This window comes from Choloepus didactylus, chromosome 10 (assembly GCF_015220235.1).
Source record: "Choloepus didactylus isolate mChoDid1 chromosome 10, mChoDid1.pri, whole genome shotgun sequence".
NCBI lineage: Eukaryota > Metazoa > Chordata > Mammalia > Pilosa > Megalonychidae > Choloepus > Choloepus didactylus.
This window is the reverse complement of record NC_051316.1, coordinates 9639085-9662244: the sequence shown is the minus strand read 5'-3', so window position 1 is coordinate 9662244 and position 23160 is coordinate 9639085. Positions and strand designations below refer to the sequence as shown.

Here is a 23160-nt window from a genome sequence, read left to right as displayed (position 1 = left end):
TCTGACAAACAGACAATGACAGAGTTTGTGAACAAGATACCTGCTCTACAGGAAACACTAAAGGAAGCGCCGCAAACAGAAAGGAAAAGACAGGAGTGAGAGGTTTGGAAAATAGCACAGCAATGTAAGTACGCTGAACAAAGATGACTGTGAATATGGTTGAAAGAGGAAGGCTGGGATATGTGGGACATCAGAACAAAAGACGAACGTTAGAGACTGGGACTGTGTAACTCAGGGAAACCTAGGGTGCTCAACGATTGCAATAAAAGGTACAAATATGTTTTCACATGAGGTAGAACAAATGAATGTCAACATTGCAAGGTGTTGAAAATAGGGTGGGATTGGGGGGAAAATACAATCAATGCAAACTAGAGGCTAGAATTAATGGAAACATTGTATTATGCTTCCTTTAATGTAACAAAAGCAATATACCAAAGCTAAATGCATATGGGGGGGGTGGGGAATAGGGGAAGGGTATGGGACTCCTGGCATTGGAGATGTTGTCTGACTCTTTATTCTGCTTGAAGTTAATGCTGTCTTTCCTTTTGTCACTTTCCAGCTATCAAGTTTTTTTTGTTTGTTTGTTTTTCTCTCTTTCTCTTGCCTTTTTCTTTTGCCTCTCTGCCTTCTTTGACTCTTCCTCTCTCTTTGTGGAAGAAATGTCCTTATATAGAGAGTGGCGATGGTGCTCAATACATAAATACGTGACTATACGGGGAACCAATGATTGTTTACTTAGGATGGAATATATAGTGTTTGAACAAAACCATCTTAAAAGAAATGGTTTGATGAAGAAACCTTGAGGGCACTATATTGAGTGAAATAAAACATATATAAAGGCAAATATTGTAGGGTCTCACTGATATGAACTAATTACAATATATAAATTGATAGACATGAAATATAAGTTACCAGGATACAGAATGAGGCTAAAGAATGGGGAGTCGTTGCTTATTAAGAGCAGAGTGTTCAAATATGGTGAACCTAAATATTTGGAAATGGACAGCGGTGATGGTAGCATGTAATGAGAATAACTAACAGTGCTAAAAGGTGTGTGAATGTTCTGGAAAGGGTAAGCTCAGAGTCACCAAAAGGAAAGTTGGAGGTTAAAAGATGGGAATGTATAAAACAGTGAATCTTGTGGTGGACAGTGTCCGTGATTAACTATACAAATATTAGAAATCTTTCTCACGAACTAGAACAAATGTATGTCACTATAACTAGAGGTTAATAATAGGGGAGGCATATAGAGGAAAAATATATACCTATTGCAAACTATATACTAGTTAGTAGTATTTTAACATTCTTTTATCAACAGTAACAAATGTACTATACCAAAACTATGACTCAATAATGGAGGGGGGGCGTGGTTAGGGGTATGGGAGGATCTGAGTTTCCTTTTTTTTGTCTTTATTTCTTTTCTGGAGTAGTGAAAATGTTCTAAAAATTGAAAAAAAAAATTGTGTTGATGGATGCACAGCTGTATGGTGGTACCGTGGGCAACTGATTGTACACTTTGGATCTTTGGATAGTTGTATGGTATCTGAACAATGTCAGTAAAAAAAATGTATATTTAATAAATAAATAAATAAATAAAATCAACCTGGGGAGGGGGAACACAATTACAAACTGGTTCAAAAAAAAAAAGAACAGGGTACACAGAGCTCTACTAATTATTTGTGGATTTTTAAAGTGCAAATGGCTTTAGTGGTTTAAATTGCTATAAAGAGGTTCTAAAGCAATTAGTTTTAGCTTGTACCTTCCAAATCTGTCTCCTGAGCTTTTATTAGTTGGCTCAGGGGTAGACCTCTATGATAAACAAATCAAACTTCAAAATCCCTCAAATAAGTGAAGGCAGAGATAAAATCAAACTTATTTTTTTCAGATTAAGTTTTGAACTTTTAAAATTTTATACTTTTTCAAAAACTAACTTTCCTAGGTGTTTTATCACCATGTAGACTGGAAGTAATATGCTTTTGTAGCATAATGGTGAGACGTGTTGGTTTTGTCAGCCTGCATCCTTTTGTGCTGGGCATTTGGGGAAAAGAGCCTAACGTAGCTTCACCACTGGCCCGTGCTGCCCGTTGCGCCCAGTTCAGCTTGGACAAGTCTGATCCCTTTCCCACACAGCAGTCCTTCGTGTATTTGGACGTGTTCACCTGACTTCTCCAGGTCCTCTCTGGGTGGAAGGCCCGTGTTCTCTCATCCTTTCACGGGAGGGGCAGGGACTAGTTCATTTGTTTGTGTACCCTATGTCTCTCGTGGTTCTTGATGCCTAGGAGGGGCTCGACTTGGATTGAATCGGACTGTTGTTCACGGGAGCCCCTGGTCACCCTGTCTCTTCCCTCTCAACGTGCAGTACTATGTGCTTCATTCCAGCCTTCCCCCTTCTGCTATAACCGTGAGAAACCTGACTCCCACCACTCACCGTCTTTTTTCTTATTTATTCAGTTCCAGTATACTTGTACAGCGGGGTGAGACCTGTTCATCAGGACCCCCAGTGAAACACCGTTACCAGTTAGAGTCAGTGCTTGTGTACAGTTCCTTTTTGCCTCACAGTTTCAGTCATTTCCAAAGTTTACCACACCTCTTCCCCATCACCTTCAGTGAGATTATGCCGTACATTGGTAAAATAGTTTTATTAGTCTTTCCAGCTTTTGGTTTCGTTTATTGTCTCTATTGTTTTCCTATTTCCAATTTCTTCAGTTTCTGTTCTGATATTTATTGTTTCCTTCAACCTGCTTGCTTTAGGTTTAAGTTGCTATTCTTTCTCTAGTTTCCTAAGGTGGAAGCTTAGGTCATTGATTTTAGAACATTCTTCTTTTCTAATATATGCATTTAATACTATAAATTGCTCTCTAGGCACTATTTTAGCTGCATACTATAAATTTTGATAAGTTGTTTTTCATTTTTACTTAGCTAAAATATTTTTAAATTTCTCTTGAGACCTAACTCACGTGTTATTTAGAAGTGTGTTGTTTAATTTCCAGATATTTGGAATTGTCCAGCCATCTTTCTGTTATTGAGTTCTATTTTAGTTCAGTTGTGCTCTGAGAGCATTCTTTGTATGATTTCTGTTCTTTTACATTTGTTAGTGTGTTTTATAACCCAGAATGTGGTGGTCTACCTTGGTGAATTGTCCATGTGCACTTACGTTGTTGGATGGGGTTTTCTGTCAACATCGGTTAGATCGCGTTGACTGCTAGTACTGTTCAGGTCGTCTCCACCCTTACTGAATTTCTGCTGCGTGAGAGACGGAGTTGAAGCCTCTAACTATGATAGTGAATGTGTCTGTTTCTCCTTTCAGTTCTCTCAGTTCTTGTCTCGTACTTTGTCACTCTGTGGTTAGTGCGCACATACATGCCTAGAAATATTATGTCCGTAGCACACAAAAACCTTTCTCCTCTCCCTCCTTTCTGCTGTTATTGTCATATAATACAAATTAAATATTTATACATTATAAGCTTATCAACTCATCTGTATAATTATTTCTTTTAAAATAGGTGAAGACTAGAGTCACAATAAAAATACATTCATACATATTTTCACAGTATTTCCTTTTCTGGTGCTCTTTACTTCTTCGTGCAGACGAGTTACCATCTCCTGTCCTTTCATTTCCACCGGAAGGGCTCCCTTTGCTATCTGTCGTAGAGCAGATCTGCTAGCAACAGATTCAGATTTTGTTTATCTGGAGATGTCTTAATTTCTCCTTTTTTGAAAAAGAGTTTGGTTGGATATAGAATTCTTGGTTGACCATCTATTGCTTTAGACACTTTGAAGATTTCATCTCAAAATTTCATCTCAAACTTCTGTCTTCTAACTTCCATCTTTCCTGATGTGAGATCCTTTTTACGTGATAAGTTATTTTTCTCTTGCTGCTCTCAAGATTTTCTCTTTGTCTTTGACTTTTGATAATATGACCATCATGTCTCTTGGTTGTAGATCCCTTTGAATTTATTCTACTTGGAATTCACTGAGCTTCGAGTTTTAGTGGTTTTTCTCAGTAGACAGGTTTTCAGTTCATTTTCTGGCTTTGATTAATTTCCCAAATAGAGAAATGGTTGATTTTAGTTGTTTTGACCATGCTTTTGTTGTTTTAGAGAGAGAGAGTTCACTGAGCTCCTCACTCTGCCATTTCAAAAGTTATTTCCCTTTCTCCCATATATTTTGATATCTTGTTTTCTCATTTTCATTCAGTTGTATGTATTTTGTTCCTTTCAGTCTTCCTCTTTGATGCACACATTATTTATGTGTGTTGTTTAATTTCTAATTGTTTGTACAGAACATCCCTGTGTCTTTCTATTACTGATCTCTAGATTGATTATATTATGGTCAGAGAACATACTTTGTATGATTTTAATTCTTTAAAATCTTTTGAACTTTGTTTGATGGCCCAGGATATGGTCTCTCTTGGTGAATATTCTATTGGTGTGAGGAAAAAAAAAAAGTTTATTCTGTTGTTGGATGGAGTATTCTGCATAAGTCAGTTAGATCCCGTTGGTGATTGTGTTGGTCATATCTACTATATCCTTGCTGGATTTCATTTGGTTTGTTTTTATAGCTTCTGTATTCTGTCACAATACTTGATTGACAGCGTCCATCAGAATATTGAAGGGTTTGGCTTGTCATAATCTAGCATCAGTTTTGCCCTTGAAAAGTCTGATACCATCTGATTCTGTTTGTCTAGAAAAGTGTAATATAATTTTTATTTTTAGTAGTTTGAAGTTTTACAAGAATGTGTATATAGGTGTTTCTCTTGTTTTATCTTGCTAGATGGATGATGGCCCTTTTTATTCTGAAGGCTTTCTCTTGTTACTTTTGGGACATTTTCTTTTCTTTCTTTGGTAATTTATTTCCTGACACTTTTTTCTACCTCATTTCTGGATTTCTTTTTGGACAAATGCTCAGTCTCCTTTACTAATACTCTGTGACCTTTTATTGTCTCTCCTTTTATATATTGTGTTAGGGAATTTCTTCAACTTTCTCTTCTACCCCTTCTGTGGAATTTTTTTAATCATAGCAATCATGTATTTAACTTCTAAGATTGCTTTGTAGCTTTTTGATAGTAGCTGTTTGATGGCATGCTATTCTTAGTATTTTTTCACAGCCCTTTGAATTGACTAGTTAGAATGATTGTCAGTGTCTTTTCTGTGTCCTGGTGCTACTCCCAGGATCCATTGTTTGCTCTTGGTAATACCTTTATTTTCACGCGTCTGATTCTCAATCTTTAGTCATGCTGCTTAGACCGTGTGTTCACGTTTAAGGAGGAGGGCGCGGGCTGATTATTCTATGGCTGCCTTGTGCAGGTGGGCCTCCCCAGCAGGTCTGAGGCTCCGTGAGAGCGCATGGGGAGCCGACTGGCAGGGTCTGCTGTGGGCGCCTGGCCTTGGGCTGGTGCCGTCCATCCCTGCTGGAACAAGGGCTTCTCTCTGGAGTGCTAGCAGCACATGGAAGGCCCAGCTTTTCCTGACCAGCTTGTTCATATTCTTTGTGGAAAGGGCGTACAGTGTTTCGCTTGAAAGGAAGTGCCTGATAGCAGTTGCCCTGACTGGAAACACGGGGGAGTGGATGGGGCTGTCCAGGCACTGCTGTTCCTTAGGGAGGTGACTCTGCTTTAGTCCAGTTCCAGCTTGCCTCCCTGCCAGCTCATGCCAAGCAGCCAGGGAGACAGCCTCTCCCTCCCCAGTGGTTTCCTCGTGGCGAGTCTCTTTGTGGTCCTTCTCTGGGCCAGTCAGTTCCACTGACCCTTTCATGTCCGTCTGCTTTCCGTCTTTCAAGGGCTTGTTGAGTATCTAGTCCTCTGGTAACCCTCTCTTGCTCCTTGCTCTTAGGGGCTTACTCCTTCTTAAATTTCCTTAACATTTTTCCTCTGGAGTCTTAGGAGGAAGGGGGGCTACTCTGTGGGCACCTAGAAATACTAGGTGCCTTGCCATGGAGGGTCTGATCTACTTGTTATGAAATCCAACGGGCCACACACTTGCCTATGTTTTAAATAAACCCATCCTTGGCAAGCCCTTGAAATATGACTCACAGAATAACCAATATTCTTAAATGAAAAATAGTTTGGGAATTGAAGAGGTAGAATATCTTATCTGTAAATAAATAGGAATGGTAAAGTGAATTACAATTTCTGCTTACCCAGTATTTTAAGTTTTTCATGTTGAACTGGCTGAAATTATTGCTTGAAAAAAATTTGTTAACAATATATGTCAAAAATGTGTGTAAAGATGAACATAATGGTATATCCATATTACCTATGTATTTATTACAAGGAATATTCAGATAATAAAGCTATTGGTCTGGAAGCCAAATTATAGAGTCTAAAACAGTATAGAGGCCACTCTGTGGAGCTCCATAGCGAATCTTGTTCTTGATCATGCCTACATAGCAGTGTCCTGACTCCGTATGATATGTTTGGTTTAAAACAGAATTTGGTTGGAATGTTAGTGTCCAGTTCTCACCCAAGAATAGGAGGCTCTTTCTAGATCTGGTTGGTGAGCTAGGCCTTCTTAATAAGGTAGCTCATGATTTCGTTAAGATTGGCTCAGGAACTGTAAAAGAAGCTTTTTAATGTTTGACAGCTAGACAGAACCATTCACCACTAACCTATATATGAATACCTATTGTTAGATAAATACAAACTGTTTACCTAATGCAGAAGTTCTCAAAAAATCAGCATCACCTGGAAAGTGGTTTGAAGGCAGATTCCTGGCCCTACCCCAGGCCTGCTGGAGCAGAAGCTCTGCGAGTGGGGCCCTGCAGTCTGGTTTGTTTAGCAAGCCCTCTAGGTGATTCTTGTTTGTGTTGAATTAGGAATTGCTGGCCTCTTGGGTGAGTTGACTTAAGCTTTGTTGAAACCTGTAGGAATAATTAGTCAAGTGTGGGTGTTGTGGAAAAGGACAGAGTACGGAAACCTGGGTTAGAAGCACCAGCCTCACCAGTTAACATTTTACCCCATCTGATTTATTATAAGATGTTTGCTAAAGAAATCTGAATCAACAACATATTTCTTTGAATGATGAAACAGTGGGGATCCTGCTGTAGTGTTGTTTTTTTCTCTGTTCTGTAGCTGGTCTCCTTAGAGGCTTGGAACCTTCCCTAAGGTGCGTTTAAGGTGTGAGATCACAGAAACCAGTGAAACTTAGTAGCTTACCTCCAGACATAAGGTACTATGAGGGTGGTCCTCAGTCCCCTCTGAGGACTAATGTTAGCAAGGTTAGAGGGGTCTGAAAAAAAGTTATGATATTTTTAAAATGTTGCCTGCGTGCATCTGTGGGTGAAAAAGTGTTTTTATATAGTTCTGTCATTGTTTTATTTTTTCTGAGGTTGCAGATTCAGAGCTGAGGACATTTCAGTTTAAAAGAAATCTGTTTTTATTTTGTTTTGGTACATGAGGAATGCTAAGGAGTGTTTTAATTCTTTCAGGATAAGATATTTTGTATTGAGGCCTGATTTTATAGCACCTGAGCCACGTATACCTAGGTAAGTCTTCACTCAGCCCTACATGATGAGGGCATGCAAGAAGATGTGTAATTGATATTATACTAGATTTGTAATTAGTGGCATTAGGGAAGTTATCCTAAAAGAGAAAATATTTGGGCTGAGGGTTGAAGTTATTGTTGTCATGCATATTTGGCTGAAAAGAAAACAGATCCATCCCTCCGGGAATTAGAAAGAGGACAAAGCTGTTACGTTGATGATCGGCAAGAAGTTGGAGATGTTAATGTGATCTGGAAAACTTAAATAAGGATAATTCCATTCCTTGTATTTGCATAGTACTGTCACGTGATTTATATGCTCTTAACCCTGAGAAAGTTAAGGCGTAGTTCCTAATCCGGTTTTACAGATGAAACAGCTGAGATTCAGAGAGATTAAATGATGGAGGTGGTGGTGATAGCTACCTTATATTGAATGCTTATTCATGTATTCATTCAACAACTATTTATGGAACACCTTTGTAGGCTTTGGAATTGAAAAAGCAGACAAAAATCTATTACTTCATGGTGCTTACATTCTAGTGGGGGAGACAGTAAACAAGATAAATAAGTAACTTATATAACGTGATAGATGTCTTTTCTTCATAACTCCTATGGAGAAAAATTAAACCAGGAAGGGGGCAAGGTGAGATTTTACCTAGGCTGTCCGGGAGGGTTTTGAGCAGAAGTGGCATGACCCCACTGAAGTTTTACAGGATCCCTTTGGCTGCTATATTGAAAACAAATCATGCAGGGTGCCAGGCACAGCATGGGGCATGTGTCCAGGCTCTCAGTCGTCTTTACAGCGCCCTGGTAGGATGGGTGCGGGGACTCAGATGTTGACAAATGTGCCTGTCGTCGCAAAGCTAGTAAGCGTGGACTATTGTACTGAAAATGTTTGGAGCTCCTAATCTTACGCTTAGAGCAGCTGCGTTCCGGCTTCTTCTAGGTGGGAGGAGGCTAAAATGTGTAAAGGGCTGTGCTCTTGACCCTTATCTTTGGGATGCAGTGAGTGAAGATCTGAAAGAAGGATCCATATGTATATCCACACAAAGCGAAACGGATCGGAAAATCTTGCCATGGATTGGGAGAAAAGTTCCCTGCAAATAAAGTGATTATAAATGGAAATAAATGGTGCAGAATTCAGTGAAGTTGGTTTTGAAAGTACAGAATAATAATGACCTTCCTTCTATGTAGTGTAGGGTCTTTTGCTGTTGAGACGTTGTGTCTGCAGTGGTTAAGAGCAAAAAGCTCTGGAGCCAAATTGTGTGAATTCTCACCCCAGCTCCACCACTTAATAGCCATAGTTGTAGGCACACTGCTTGATCTCTCTTTGCCTTGATTTCCGCATCAGTAAAATGGGGAACCTCATGGTTTTGTGGTGAAGATTAAGTGAGTTAATGTATATGAAGCACTTCGAACAGTGCCTGACATGTAATAAGCTTATATAAGTGTGTTATAATATCACTGTCATGGGTTCACTCATGTATTTGGTCTTCCTCGTGTGCTTGCGTTCTTAAACCTCAAATTCTACCACGATTGCTGTCTAGACTCTGACCCTATTTACAGTACTTCTCTGAGTGTGGACAGAGAGCCTCCTACATCAGAATTACCTGAACTGTAGCTGGGAATGCAGTGTGACACTCCTCAGCAGATACGCTCAGACTTTCTGAGGGTGGGGCCGAGGAATTACACAAGCATCCACAGTGATTCTGAAGCATGTCAGAGTTAGAGAGCCAGCGCTATGAGAGTTCATACCATTTCTGACTTCCCAGGCACTGTTAATGCAACCCCCAAATTTCTCTCTAAAAATCACACATGTATGTTTGGCAGAATACCATGTATTTGGAAGATGGTAGGGAAAGTAGTGAGCTAAGACTCCTCAGTCCATCTCAGAACCCAGTCTCTTGTAAGAAGTGACTTTTATGGAGTAGAACATTCTTTGTGTTGAACTCTTACTTTGTGAATACTCTTCTTAACAGTAAGTATACTGGTCCATCACTATACTTACAAGATTTAAGTATTAGGTACCAATTAGTGAACTTGTGACTAACCCTAAACTGTTGAGACAGATGGTAAATTTTAGGAAGAAAAGCAAACTGTAGGATAGAGTGAGCAAAATATTTGTCATTGGCAATAGGAAATGAAATTAAATAATATTTGACCGGCAGTGGAATGACAGGTTTACTGCTGAAGACTGTTTCTCCTCTTTCTACAAACAGGCACATTGAAATGAATTCAGTTGTGACTGGAGATGATCCGTTTTTCATCTAGTTTTCTTGAGAAGCTCAGCAATAACTAACTAGTAGCAGGATTGTCCTACAGGTAATCAATGGAGTCTTTTATAAGCTCTTAAAAAACAAGAGGAAAATGAAGTGAGTACAGATTAGGAGGGGATAAAAGCAAAGAGATATTGCAGATATTGGTTTGCAATTTAAATATTTATTGAATACCTGTATGCCAGACATTGCACTAGAAACACACACACAGATGCACACACATAACCTCTCTTCATCCTCACAGCAAATTAGGAAAGTAGATACTATAATCCTGATTTTGGAGGAAAAAAAATTGAAGCTTAAAAAAGTTCAGACAGCTGACAATGAACAGAGTCAAGATTCAACCACAGACCTTCTGACTCTAAACTGTAGATTAACCTAGTTGAACTGTAATTTTTGATCCACAATTATATACAGTTGAATTATAAATTGTTTTTATGGAAATTCAGTGCACAATGAGCACAAATTTGGAGTTCCCCTAGATTTGAATTATTAAAAGAGGGCCGGGGGGATTTCTGCTTGTAGCCCAGATGAAGCAGCAGGGACCTGATTTACCTCCTGCCTTTAATAACCAGGAAACCAGCCAAAATGTAGGAAAAAGGTTTCCGGACCTTGGGAAGCAGGCAGCACAGACCTGTGATCTCTGAGAGAAGAGAAACAAACGAGGTTAGCCTTACGATGGCATCGGCTGCCTCTCTGGAAAGAGTTTGTGCTCCCACCGCCAGAGTAGAGAGACCTCCCAAGGCCTGGAGCCCCCACTGGGAGCCTCCACAAAGCACTACCTCAGTGGGTTTCGTTAGCCTAAGGAAGATGCTGCCCTGGACCTGCCCTAGCGAAGCTTTGCACACAAGCCTTGAGGGTCCAACTGATGCCACATAACTCGAGTGGTCCAATAAGACAAGAAACAAGTCCATAGTTGAGACCTGCTGAATAAATAATGGAGATTTCCTTAAGGAAGTTAGAATGGATGGAATAAGTAAGCTAAAGCTGGTGTTTGGGCAAAGAGGAAACTGTTTAAATTGAAAATCAGTGAAACTGAGGCATCTAGACTTTTAGATGAAGCCAAGTGAATAGCAACTGAAAGAAAAATGGAAAATAGAATCTGCGCTGTCAGTCTTCATGAGCGTCGAATTCAAATAGAGCTGATTTTCTGTTATAGCTCTCAGACTCTGAAAGGCCTTGAAATATTCTCTACTTCTCAAAATATTATTATAGCTCAGACCTTTGAAAACTGGCAATTTAACTATAAGCATATATATAGTAACTCTCAGGAAATTAGACCATTAGAGAAATCTTTCCATCCTTCCACTGTTTTTCCTAGGTCAGAAGAAGTACTTTTTCATAAGAAAGTATGCACTCATGTGGTTTGGTAAAAACATAGCATTTAAGCTTTATAAATGTAGATAACTTAGAGAATTTTTTATTGTGCTATTTTTAGAGATTAATATTATAGTCACACTAGGAAACATGATACTCTTTGAAGTTGGACCATCTTTAATTCAGTAGATTAACTGTTAACTCTCAGTATCATTGCCAACCTGCAACAAAGGGGCAACATTTATCACCCCAAAATAGGAGACATTAAATTGGGATTTACATCTTGAACTAGGGAAGGCTTTCCTATTATGGCCCTAGAGCCATAGAAGTTAAAGGAAAAATCTTACAGGTTAGACCACATGAAAAGATGAAACTACTAGGCAAAACACACCATTAACAAAACTAAGATGTGATAAACTGATTTAAAAAAAGATGTGTGACATATACAATAAATAATTGGTTTTCTTAATATAGAAAGACATCTTGCAAGACATTAAGAAAAGAAGTAAATGTCCCAAAAGGAAAAAGAGCAGAGCTATGAAGCAGACGATTTATTAATAAGAGAGTCATAAAATGTAGGTTTTCAGACTACTTACTTAGCCTCATTCAATAAAGAAATGCAAAGTAAAATAATAATGAAATCATTCTTTTTTTAATCTGTCATATTGGCAAAAGTTAAAAAGATTTCAAATGCCCACTATTGATGAGAATGAGAGAAAAGGCACACTTTTTAATAAATTTTGTAAGTTGGTATGATTTTACTGTGGGGCAAAGTCAAGCACGAGTTTTATAGTCTGATGGACAAGATTCAAGAGCAAGCTCTACCACTTAGAAAACGTGTGACCTTGGATAAAATTTCTCTGAAAAAATGGAGATAATAACAGTATATACCTTAAAGAGTTGTTTTGAGAATGAAATGAATATTGCAAATTAAAGCACTTCATGTAAACCATGGTACATAGTATGCAATAAGTTTTAGCTGCTGAAGGAGACAGTTTGCATATTGAAAGGGCCCACCAGGAACTAATCACAGTGAAGGGAAAAAAGACCTGCTCCCAGTACACATCCTTGTGCAATTTCGGAACACTGAAGATGAAAGAAAGATCCTACAGCTTACCTGTTACAAGTCTCAAACTGATATCAGACTTCTCAACAGCAATATTGTTTGCTAGAACACAGTAAGAAAATACTTTCGAAATTCTGACATGGCATGACTTTCGACCTAGAATTCTGTAAGTAGCAAAATCAGCAGAGTTCAAGAATAAAATAAAGATTCTTAAAGAATGAAGGGACTTAGAAAGTTTATCTTCCATTCGATCTTATGAAAAAATTATTTGAGGATGTTGGGGATTAAATCGTGACCCGCACAAAAGGCATGTTCAGGTCCTACCCCCTGGTCCTGTGAGTGTGAACCCATTTGTAAATAGGACTTTTGAAATGTCATTGATTGAGGTGTGCCCAGACTGAATGAGAATGGGCCTTAATCCAATAAAGCTGGAGTCCTTATGAGCAAAGGAAATTGGAGTTGGAAGAGTAGCCATGCAGAGCAGCCAGAAGCTGGAAGTCAGTGAGTCCCGGAAGAGAAAGGGGAAGAAGACACCACCACATACACTGACGTATGACAGCAAGGCCCAGGACCAAGGATTGCTGACAGCCGGCCGCGGAACACCACAGTCTTCAGGGCAAAAGCATCGCTTTGCAGATGCCTTGATTTGGGACTTCTCCAAGTCTCAAAACCAGAAGCCAGTAATTTCCCTTTGGTTAAGCTAACCCATTGCATGTGTTTTGTCTTACCAGCTGGGAAACTAATGCAGAGAATAAATCTGCAAAGCCTAAGCAAAATCCAAGAAGCAATGGCCTCAACTGAGGGGTGCAATTAAAAGAAGTCTCAGGCTAACAGCAATGTAGTAGGCCTAGGAAGCTTTTGGTCCAAATTAGAAAAGAAGTTCAGAGAGCTCTGAGAAAACTATCTTCGGGAGGGTGAGTAGATAGTATGATTACACTAGCGCGATTAAGAAGTTGAAAGATCTTTGAGATATGATGAATAAAATTTGTTTCTTTTCTCAACAAGAATAAGTCAATTAAGAATCGGGAAAATCTATGTAAGAAATTCATGATCCAAATTTAAAGTAAAACAAAATATGCCCTTATTTTAAGCAACTGATGAAATGAAAAAAAAGTCTATTTGGCACTGATGTTGGAATGTCCTACTTTGAGCAGCAAAGGTTTGGTGATACAGGATTATACTCCTTTTCTGTGTGGTCCAGTCACGGTACTTGGTAAAAAAAAAAAAAAAGAAGTGGGTGCACACACATGCATATACACATGTATAGGTGTGTGTATATGTGTATACATACATATGTATGTATATGCAGGTATGAGATACACATGCACAATAATTATATTGCATGATGTCTCAAGTTACAGGTTTTAGTATAAACGTACAGACAAAACAGGAGAAACTTAATTATAGATATAGCTAAAACTTAGAAGTTCAAATTCTTAACAAAAAAATGATATATCTGGCAGAAATTAAAAGAAGAGGGGAAAGGACAAGTGGACACTAATACAGGTAAATAATTGTAGCAGGGAATCAAGATACTGTTTAAAGCTGATAGAAATGGTTAAGGGATATTATTTTTAATTATAAAGATAAAAAGAATTAAAAATGTTATATTAAGTAAGCATGATGGGAAGTAAATGAGCCACTTTATGGTCTAACAATGATAAAAGAGCCAGGGGCATAACTATAGTGATTACCCACTATCCAACCCCAGAAGAACTAAAGCAAATGATTGAAATATTTACCTCTGGGGAGTAAAACTTAGTATGAGGCATAGAAGGTGGAGACTTGTATTTTTTCATTCTGTACTGTTGTGTTTCACTTTGAACTTTTCTGTATGTTTAATTGTCCGTCGCAAATGCCTACTTTTAACCTCAAAATTTATTACAGATCCTTTTTAGCCAGCTTTTTCCTTGCCTGGCTGAAAATACTGATGTGGCAAGGTGATGGGCTACATACAGTATCTAGGAGAAAGGAGGTGAGTGATTTTTTTGCTGCTCACACCACATCTGGGGTTAAATATTATTATCTACTTAGTGTAAATAGGAAAGGGCATGCAGACTGGTGAGGAGGTCTCTAAACCATTTCATATGAAGAATGGTAACAGAAATTGGTAAATGATCTGGGAAGATAGAATTTGGGAGTAAGGGGAGCATGGTCAGCAGTTTTAGACATATGGATGCGGTGGTTTAGAAAACCATGTTCTTGTATCTTATCCATTCTTGTAGGTGTGAACCCATTTAAATAGGACCTTTCGATGAGGCTCCTTCAGTTAAGGTGTGGCCACCTCAGTCAGATGGGTCTTCATCCTCTTACTGGAGTCCTTTATGAGAGAATGAAATTCAGCCAGAGAGAGAAAATCAGGAAAGCAAGAAGCTGAGATCAGCAACACCTGGAAGATAAGGACGAGGCCAGCAGACACCTCCTGTTTGCCTTGCCGTGTGGCAGAAGAGGTTGGGCTCACCGGCAGCCGGTCTGTGGGAAGAGAGCACCGCCTTGATGACGGTGCCTTGATGTGAATGTTTTCTCAGCCTCAAAACTAAGCCATTTAAGCCGAACCATTTCATGGTATTCGCTGAAGCAGCCTCTAGGAACAAACAATGGAAGAAAGAATTTATTATTCTGGGTCGTCTCCAAGGGCAGAAGTAGGGCCAGTGGGTAGAAATTACCGAGTTGCAGCATTATGAAGAGCTTTCTAACTACCAGAGCTGTGTAATATCCCAGTGTTACTGATCAAGCAAGAAGAACCATCATTGGGCTATTGTAGACTGGGTGCTTGCATTCAGGTAGATTTCTAAGATGACTTCTAAGGTTCCTTACAACTTTGAGTTTCTGAGGGGCTAGTTCAAAATAAATTTTAGTCTTTGTGATACAAAAGAGTACAAATAACTCAGCAAACTTTTTTTAAATAGCCATGTTTCCAATGGGCTTTAGATGTTGGGGACCCAGAGATTAAAAAGACATGAAATAGACTCAAGGGACTAAGTGGTCATTTCAGTTCAGCAGATGTGTGATGATCGCAACCTCCCACCAGCCCCTTTCCTTCTGGAGAGACTGAAAGATGAATGAATCATGTCTCCTCTCCCTGACTCGTGAGGTAGACATGTTTCTTTACTCCGCAGCGGTGGAGCATGGTGTGGGGTCAGGGAAGCCTTCACAGAGTGAGGACTCGTCCTAATCACGTGCGTGCTGGGCCACCTCCAGCAAGCCAGGAGCCTTCTCTGGGACACGGTTCATAACTCCCCATCCACAAAACAGACCAGCGCTGGATCCTTGACTGCTCCGAATTCCATGATTCCAAAATGGTGATAGCTGTTTTCTTCCAAATATGTTTTAAGAAAATAGCCCCAATATATGAAAAGTCATATATGGTAAAAATGTCTCTTCTAAATCTAATCTTAATAGAAATGCTTTCAAATTGAGTTTTTGTTAATGGATTTGTTGGAACAACTGTTTTCATTAGTCCTTTTGCTTCACGTCTTTATGTAACATTCATTTGGAATGTTATGCACATTATAAAATTTTGCATTAACTGCTATGATTCCAGATTTGTGACATTACTACTGCAGGAAGCATTCTTCCTTTTCTTCCATTTTAGATCACCTGTATGATTTTAATTCTAGTATTTGTTTTGAAGAGATATAGCTTCATCAAATGGCTTTAGATTTTAGATTATATGCCTTTTGAGCAGATAAAACTTAGAAGTAAAGTTTTACTGAATTTGAAATTCTTAAAGGATGATTGGGATTTGTGATTTTTGTCCTCACAAAAATAAAAAAATGCTCCAAGAAAAAATATTAATTAGGGTTGAATTTAATTACCGTTGTTAATTTATTGCTACGAGAGACTGCAACAATTTTTAGAGCCTTTAAAAAAACTTCATAGCCATTTAATAAGCTGTTAAAATTGTAGTGTTTGGTCTCTCCAATCATCAAGGTCCAAACAATAAACGTGATTTTGTAAGGGAAAATATTAAAGTTATTATTTAGAAAAACCTTGGTATTCTATGTGACTTTCTCTTGTATCATGGTCAACCCCATAAACTCTGCTGGGTTATGTGTTTGCCTTTTATGAAGATAATTTTATTGTTTATAAAATTCCTCAGCTGATTTTTCTGTTTTCATCAGTATTTAAATTGAGGTATGTTTAATCTGTGATTACTGAATTGGATTATATACATTTGTTTTTCTGGAAGTCAAAACTGTTGAGATGATTTTTATTACAATTTATTTCATTTTCAACTGTGTAGTAGTAGAAAGAACACTGAACTTGAAATCAAAAGATGCAGATTTAACTGCCAACTCTGCCATTTATGTGTAACTATAGGCAAGTACTTTAACCTGACTAAAATTATTTGCTTGTGTTTAAAATAAGTAATGATAATAACTACTCCATTGAGTTCTTGTTAGGAAAAAGTGATATAATGTTTGTATCCAGTACATAGTAAGAGCTGAGAAATGGGATAATTGAGGAGAGGGGAATTGACCTATAAAAAGATTTAATTTTCCCCAATGGAAACCATACCATTTGAGCAACACAATAATCACTTAGCCTTATAATTTAGCATGAACAAGATGAATATTGCTAACTGTATGCAGTAAACCCTCAATTATTGAAGAATAAATGAGAGATTCTGCTCAATTGCCTACCCTGTATCCTCATACCTAGAGTAAATGTTACTCCTTGAGCCCAAATCAAATGCTGAATCCTCTCTGAAGCCTTGCCTCACACCCCCTTTCAAGATGGACAGACCTCCTACTCGTCTGGCCCTACCTGGGACACTTAGCACTAATCGGTGCTGTTTGTGTCTGCATCTCGTCTTCCCGCAGACCACAAAGCCGTGAGGCGCGCATGCCTGCCTTCTCTCTGTACTGCCCTTACTGCCTAGTACATGCCGCCCAGCAGGAGTATCATGAGAGCCCCACGTTCAGTTTTATATTCTCCAGTAGCTACGTTAAAACAATAAAAAGCAGGAGAAGTAATTTATTTTCTTTAACTCAGTATATCAAAAATATTATTTCAATGTGTAAACTATGTAAAAAATTATTAGTGAGGTATTTTACATTCTTTTTTTGTACTGAGTTCTTGAAATTTCACATGCATTTTACACTTCTGGCACGTCTCAATCTGGAAGAGTCACATTTCAGTGCTCAAGAACCACCTTAGCTGATGAATCCTATATGGGACAGCACAGGTCTAGCATGTTATAGATAATTAATTAATATCCCAAAGACAAACTTTCAAAAAGTAAAATTTTTTTTCCCAACAGAGTACCATGGCTACGGGAGTCTTGCCACAAAATGAGCAGCCATATTCGACTTTGGGGAAAAACAGTGGGTATGCCGCAAGCCTGAAAGGTACTGTTTCTTCAGTGTGCGTTTTGTTCTCTTTATGTAAACTGGAGTGTAATAAAGGTAACTGTATGTGAATAAACATGAAAGAAAAGGCTCAGTTCTTCATATTGAAATCCTAAACTGCAACCTAATCCTAAATCATAAGGTCTTACTTAGTCTTTTGTTGATTTCTGCCTTACCGTTTTGTCCTGTAAGGATTCCTTTTCAAAATCCTGAATAATGACCTTGGGCTTTTAAGAAGGAACGTTGAAAACAAAGCTTGCCTCCTGCATTATTATCTTAGACTGAAATTATACATTTGTTCCTTATAATCAACCGCCTGTGCACGAGTCAACCTTTCATTTCTTTCTTGGTCATTACTTTCAAGTGTCACTTATAAAGCGCGCTCAGAAGCACTTAGCCCTACTTCCACCATTTCTTTTCTCTTCCATAGTCTTCTCACACTGTTTTCAGTCTTAGGGTGGTGCCTTGGGCAAGGCAGTGTGCTCTGGCTTGGATGGTGCCGCCACAGTGGCTTCCTCACCCTCTCTGGTTGATGTTGGGTTCTGAGGCTGAGGACTCTCCGATTCCCGGCCACATGGCACCAGCGGCTTGCGGAAGATGTGAGCATTGTTCTCGGCAGTGCCCCTGGAGTATTTTGTAACTGCCCACTCTGGGGTTTACCCACGTTCATTTTTGCACTGCTGTAAAGGGCTCTTTGAAGGATTTTTTCACCCTAAGAGTAGACTAGTTGATATATATAAAAGGAGTCAGGGTCTAAAGGTTTTGGAGAGCTTGCTGGGAACAGTCTCCCTGTTGGTTGTGTTCCTGTTGGAATCCAGTGGCTCCACGAGGGGCACTCTCTTTCATAAAGGAACCAAGTGGCAGGAAGGGTCTTGGAGGAGGAGACTGAGGCCCGATAATACAGGACTTTGTGGCCCATGTGAAATGGTTCAGACTTTTTCTTCAGAACAAAGAAAGCTTTTGAAGTGTGTAAAGCAGCAGAGTAACATGATTGGATTTGCATTTTTTAAAAGGTCATTCTGTTCTTGGGTATAAAATAATTGAAGTTGGGCAGGAATCAACGCGGGGAGGTGCATCAGGAGCCAAGTGCAGTGGCACAGGCAAGAGGTTAGATGGCCGTGGATTTGGAGAGGGTGGATGTGAGAGATATTTAAGAGCTAAGAGTGGGACTGTGATGCAGAATAAAGGAAGAGGAAGGTGTCAGAGATGACCCCGGGTTTCTGGCTGGCACAGTTAGATGTAAGACAGGGCCATCTGTTAAGATATGAAGCACTGAGATCCATCTCATGAGCATGAGGAAGTCATTTTTAAGATTTGCATATGTTGCATGTGAGGTGCTGTTTAGAGGGACATCCAAGTTGAGATAAGCAGTAAGCAACTGGATGAAATTCTGGAGCTGAAAGGACAGATACAGGCTGACAGTTTTGGTGTCCACTAGATGGTAACTGAAACCAAGGGGGAGTAGTGAGTTCATACAGGTATAGAGAGAACAGGAGGAAAGAAATGCCAGGACCAAACTGAGCCCTCCAGGAATGCCAACACTTGGAAGAGAGAAAGAAAGAAGATTCTCCAAAGGAGAAAGTTAAGGAGTCATTGAGCTCCTTAAGGAGGAAAACTAAAAGAGGGTGGAATCACAGAATCCAGTGTAAAAGAATATTTCAAAAAGGAGTTTTCTCTTCTTATCCTTTTCCCCTTCCCTCCTGAACAATTTATTCCAAAGCCCTTGGGTGGGGCCTGGCAGAGTAGGGATGTGGAGCCCAGTCCTGGTGAGGCGGGTACCTGTGTCACACGGGGCATCAGGGCCCACACGGCGAGGCAGGCAGCCTGGCCCAGGGCAGGTATGGCTGAGCAGGAGGGTGTCTGCATGGGAAGCCTGGCACCCAGGGCTCGGGGGCAGTCGAGACTGGCCCCACAGAGGGTGTGCCGGTTTGAATGTATTATGTCCCCCAGAAAAAGCCATATTCTTTGATGCAATCTTGTGGGGCAGACAGAATAGTGGGGACTAAGTTGGAAAGTTTGAATTAAGTTGTTTGCATGGAGATGTGTCCCACCCAGCTGTGGGTGGTGACTCTGTTGGGATACTCCCATGGAGGCATGGCCCCACCCATTCAGGGTGGGCCTTGATCAGTGGAGCAATATAAACGTGCTGACTCAAAGAGACTGAACAGAGTGCAGCTATGAGTGACGTTCTGAAGAGGAGCAAGCTTGCTAGAGAGGAACGTCCTGGGGGAAAGCCATTTTGAAACTAGAACTTTGGAGCAGACGCCAGCCACATGCCTTCCCAGCTAACAGAGTTTTTCCGGACGCCATTGGCCATCCTCCAGTGAAGGTACCCAATTACTGATGTGTTACCTTGGACACTTTGTGGCCTTAAGACTGTAACAGTATAGCCAAATAAACCCCCTTTTTATAAAAGCCAATCCATCTCTGGTGTTTTGCATTCTGCAGCATTAGCAAACTAGAACAGAGGGTATCAGAACATGGCAGAGTGAGGAGGGCGTCCACACGGGGGAAGCGACAGCAGCCTGCCTGGGGTGTGGGGGAGGCATCCACCTAGATGTGGGGACAGCAGAAGTAAATGCGTTAAGGACCATGGGAGCCAGGCAGAGGAGGGAGTGAGGATTATAGAAAGGGAGGACAGGAGAATGAACCCTGTGGTATGGGACTAGAATTGGTGGTATCAGTGTAAACTCTTGGTTTCCAATATAGATAGATTGATAAAGAAATGAACATAGATATGAATGCATTGTACGTCTGTATATGTGCGCATGTAATACAGGTGTTCTTCAGCTCTGTCCATGGAGAGGGCCTTTTTTCTTTTCTCTTTTTTTTTTGATATTTATTTTGGGAGATGCCATGTCAAAATAAAACAAAAAGTCAACCCTTGCCTTTAACAGTAATATTGCATTATAAAAGCACGTTATGACCTGATCATGTCTTTGAGCATAGATTACTGGTGATGTGGGCTAATGATTATCTGTAACCCAAGTGCTCTCTGAATATTGCAAGTGGGAAATAGAGGAGGAAAAGGAAAGACAGGGAATAAAATTCTCCCCGTTAAAGGGTTTTGTTGCAATGAGGAGAAGTGGAGAAGTGTGAAGGTATTTTTGTCTTTTCATCTTTATACTGTGTTAAAGTAATGCTTGCAACATGAATTCAGCAGGCCGAGCTATAACTCAGAGATTTTCTTTCTGCAGACACTGTATTTACAAATGTGTTTATTAACTTATACAGCAATGTCACAATAGCTGGTTTCTAAATGCCATTCTTCACTAATAAATGTCAGGGCTCCTTGAATCTAATCCTGAGAATCATCAGACAAACCCAGATGGAGAGACATTGTACATGTTGACTGGCCAGTACGCTTCACACATGTCAAGGTCCTCAATCAGGAAGAGAGGAACCTGTTTTAGAGTGAAATAGATGAAAGAGACAGGACACCCAAATACAAGATGTGTTGCTGAACCAGATCCTTACAGGGAGAGCCAGTGAAACCTGAATGGAGGCTGAGGAATACAGGGCGGTGATGTGTCAGCCATAACCTTCTGATTTGGGGGAATTGTGAAGAAGGTGTGTGTGGGAAACACACGCTAATTCACATGGGGGTGATGGGGCAGCACGTCTGCAGCTTGTTCTCAGTTCAATAGAAAATATCCATTGTACTGTACTTGTAGCTTTTCCATAAATTTGAGATTGTTTCAAAATTAAAAGATAAAATAATAAAATAAAATCTTCTTCAAAAGTATTTGAAGATTAAAAGTAAAGTGTTCAGTAGTGTTTCATGCTGCTGAGCAGTCAGATGAGATGAGAAACGGAGGTCACTGGTGGCCTTCCATAGCAGGAACAGTTTTCAGAGGACAGTGGAGGCGAGGCCAGGGTTGATTATGAGGCAGGTACGGAGGGAAACCGCGAATGCAGGCAACTCCTCCTGCAGTTCAGCTGTGAGGGGGCAGGAAAGACCCTCAGGGGAAGGACCTGGAAACCCTGATGTGTGCCGGGAACATCTGAAAGAACTGAGAGAATGTAGCCCACTTACGGAAAGTCTTCAGGAAGTCCTAATGAATTCAGATATTTTAAGATCTTACAAGTCAAAGAGAAGGGTGTTTTTTTTTAATTTTATTTTTAGAGGGAAGAGCTAAAACTAATGTTTATGGAGAAATGGATTTTGACTGCACATTAGAAAACATCTGGAGCTGCCTGACAGTTGAGTGATTCATTGCCTTGTGAGAAGTGAGCCTGCTGTCAAAAAAAAAGTTGGAAAACAAGGCTGGGAAGTGACTCCTCTGGGGACTTAGAAATGAGAATAGATGGGCTCTAGCAAGCCCACCTAATTTGCAGGTCTTGTTATGGGAGTTTGTTGTAATAGAACGTTATTAGCCCTCTCTGACCTCTTGAGTATCGAAAGAAATCACTAAGCAATCTGCATTTCTGCTCTGGCTTTTGAGTGTTTAACAGCTCCACTCGCTCGTAAAATTAAAGAGGAAAAGGCCGAGTACTAATGCATGCCTTTCAGTGGGTTTCATTGTTATGCTTATTGTGCTTATCCCAAGTGTGGAGAATTTCACATTTGCAATGATCAAGATTTCATTTGGTTCCTTAAATGTTCTGAATTTGGTTAAGTCTGCCTGCCCATGTGCAAAGGACCCTGGCCACCAAGGAGCTGTGACATTCAGGCCACAGCCTAGCACTGGGAGGAGGCTTTTGTAAGGTGACAACACTTACAGGAGCTCAGGCAAGCGTAGGGTTGATTGGTAGTGTGGATTACCTTTGATAGTATTTTACTAGTTTTTCTTGTACCGTGATTTTTTTTTCCAGAGACAGCATATTTGAAAGTGGGAGAGGGTAAGGTAGTGACCAAGAGATGGTCCCTTATGATTTTATTTTCCTGGAATATAGAAAACTGAAAATATTTTTCTATTGTAATTTGAAAAATACATTGTCAGAGAAGGAAGAAAAAATCGATCAATTGTTAGCAAGTAGTTAGGAAAGCATATTAGTATTGTTTTTCACGGCCTACAAGTACATTATAACTATGGAGGAAGGAGAGAAGAGGGTGTCAGAAAGGTGAACACAGTTTGTGACAGTGACATTCTTTCTAAAGGCTCTGCGGCTTCCAGAATAAAAGCTTTTTAAGTTTCCGTTGAAAGCATTATCCTTCATAAAATTACTCCTACTTTTAAAAATTCCCATTTTATGTATAAAACATGAAATGGAAGTTATAATAGTCTTGTTGCTTCTGTTTACCTGAAGATACCTTAAGGCTTCTTAATTTTTTTTTTCTCTTGGCCGTTAAATAAAATTAAAGTGTTTCTGAAAGTCTGAACAAGTCATCATTAGCAGTCTAAAGTTTAGCCCAATTTAAATGCTTTTATTGTTTTTTAGATGGTAGTATAAATGTACTTTCTTACAGAAGTGTGAAACCTGGTTTGGGCATATTTAATTAACTAAATGGACCCACAAAATTAATAAAATAAGTATTTTCAAAAAATTCAAAAAGACAAACCAGTTTGATGCAAGTGTATTATCTTTTATTCTGAGAATTGGAAAACAATCCTTTTAACGTCATTTGTTTGATTGTCTTTGGCAATATCCTGTAAATAAAAACTTGTGGTTAGAAGACGACCCATGATGCAGATGGTAAAAAGTTTGAGGTAAGATGTTGGCACAAA

The 23160-nt window shown here is 39.6% G+C and overlaps 1 protein-coding gene across 5 annotated transcripts in view; it reads left to right on the top strand.

Annotated features, from left to right (window-relative positions):
- Window positions 1-23160, top strand: part of PTPDC1 (protein tyrosine phosphatase domain containing 1) — a 55966-nt gene that overhangs the window by 12676 nt on the left and 20130 nt on the right. The window contains exons 2-5 of one of the 5 annotated variants that reach the window (XM_037797141.1): window positions 9698-9800; window positions 14025-14112; window positions 14363-15439; window positions 17404-17491. In XM_037797141.1, coding sequence (XP_037653069.1) covers window positions 15437-15439; window positions 17404-17491 — 91 coding nt within the window. In that variant the 5' untranslated portion in view covers window positions 9698-9800; window positions 14025-14112; window positions 14363-15436. Of the gene's footprint in view, window positions 1-9697; window positions 9801-14024; window positions 14113-14362; window positions 15506-17403; window positions 17492-23160 lie in introns of all 5 variants that reach the window. The other 4 variants (XM_037797136.1, XM_037797138.1, XM_037797139.1 and 1 more) reach the window with 4 other exon arrangements.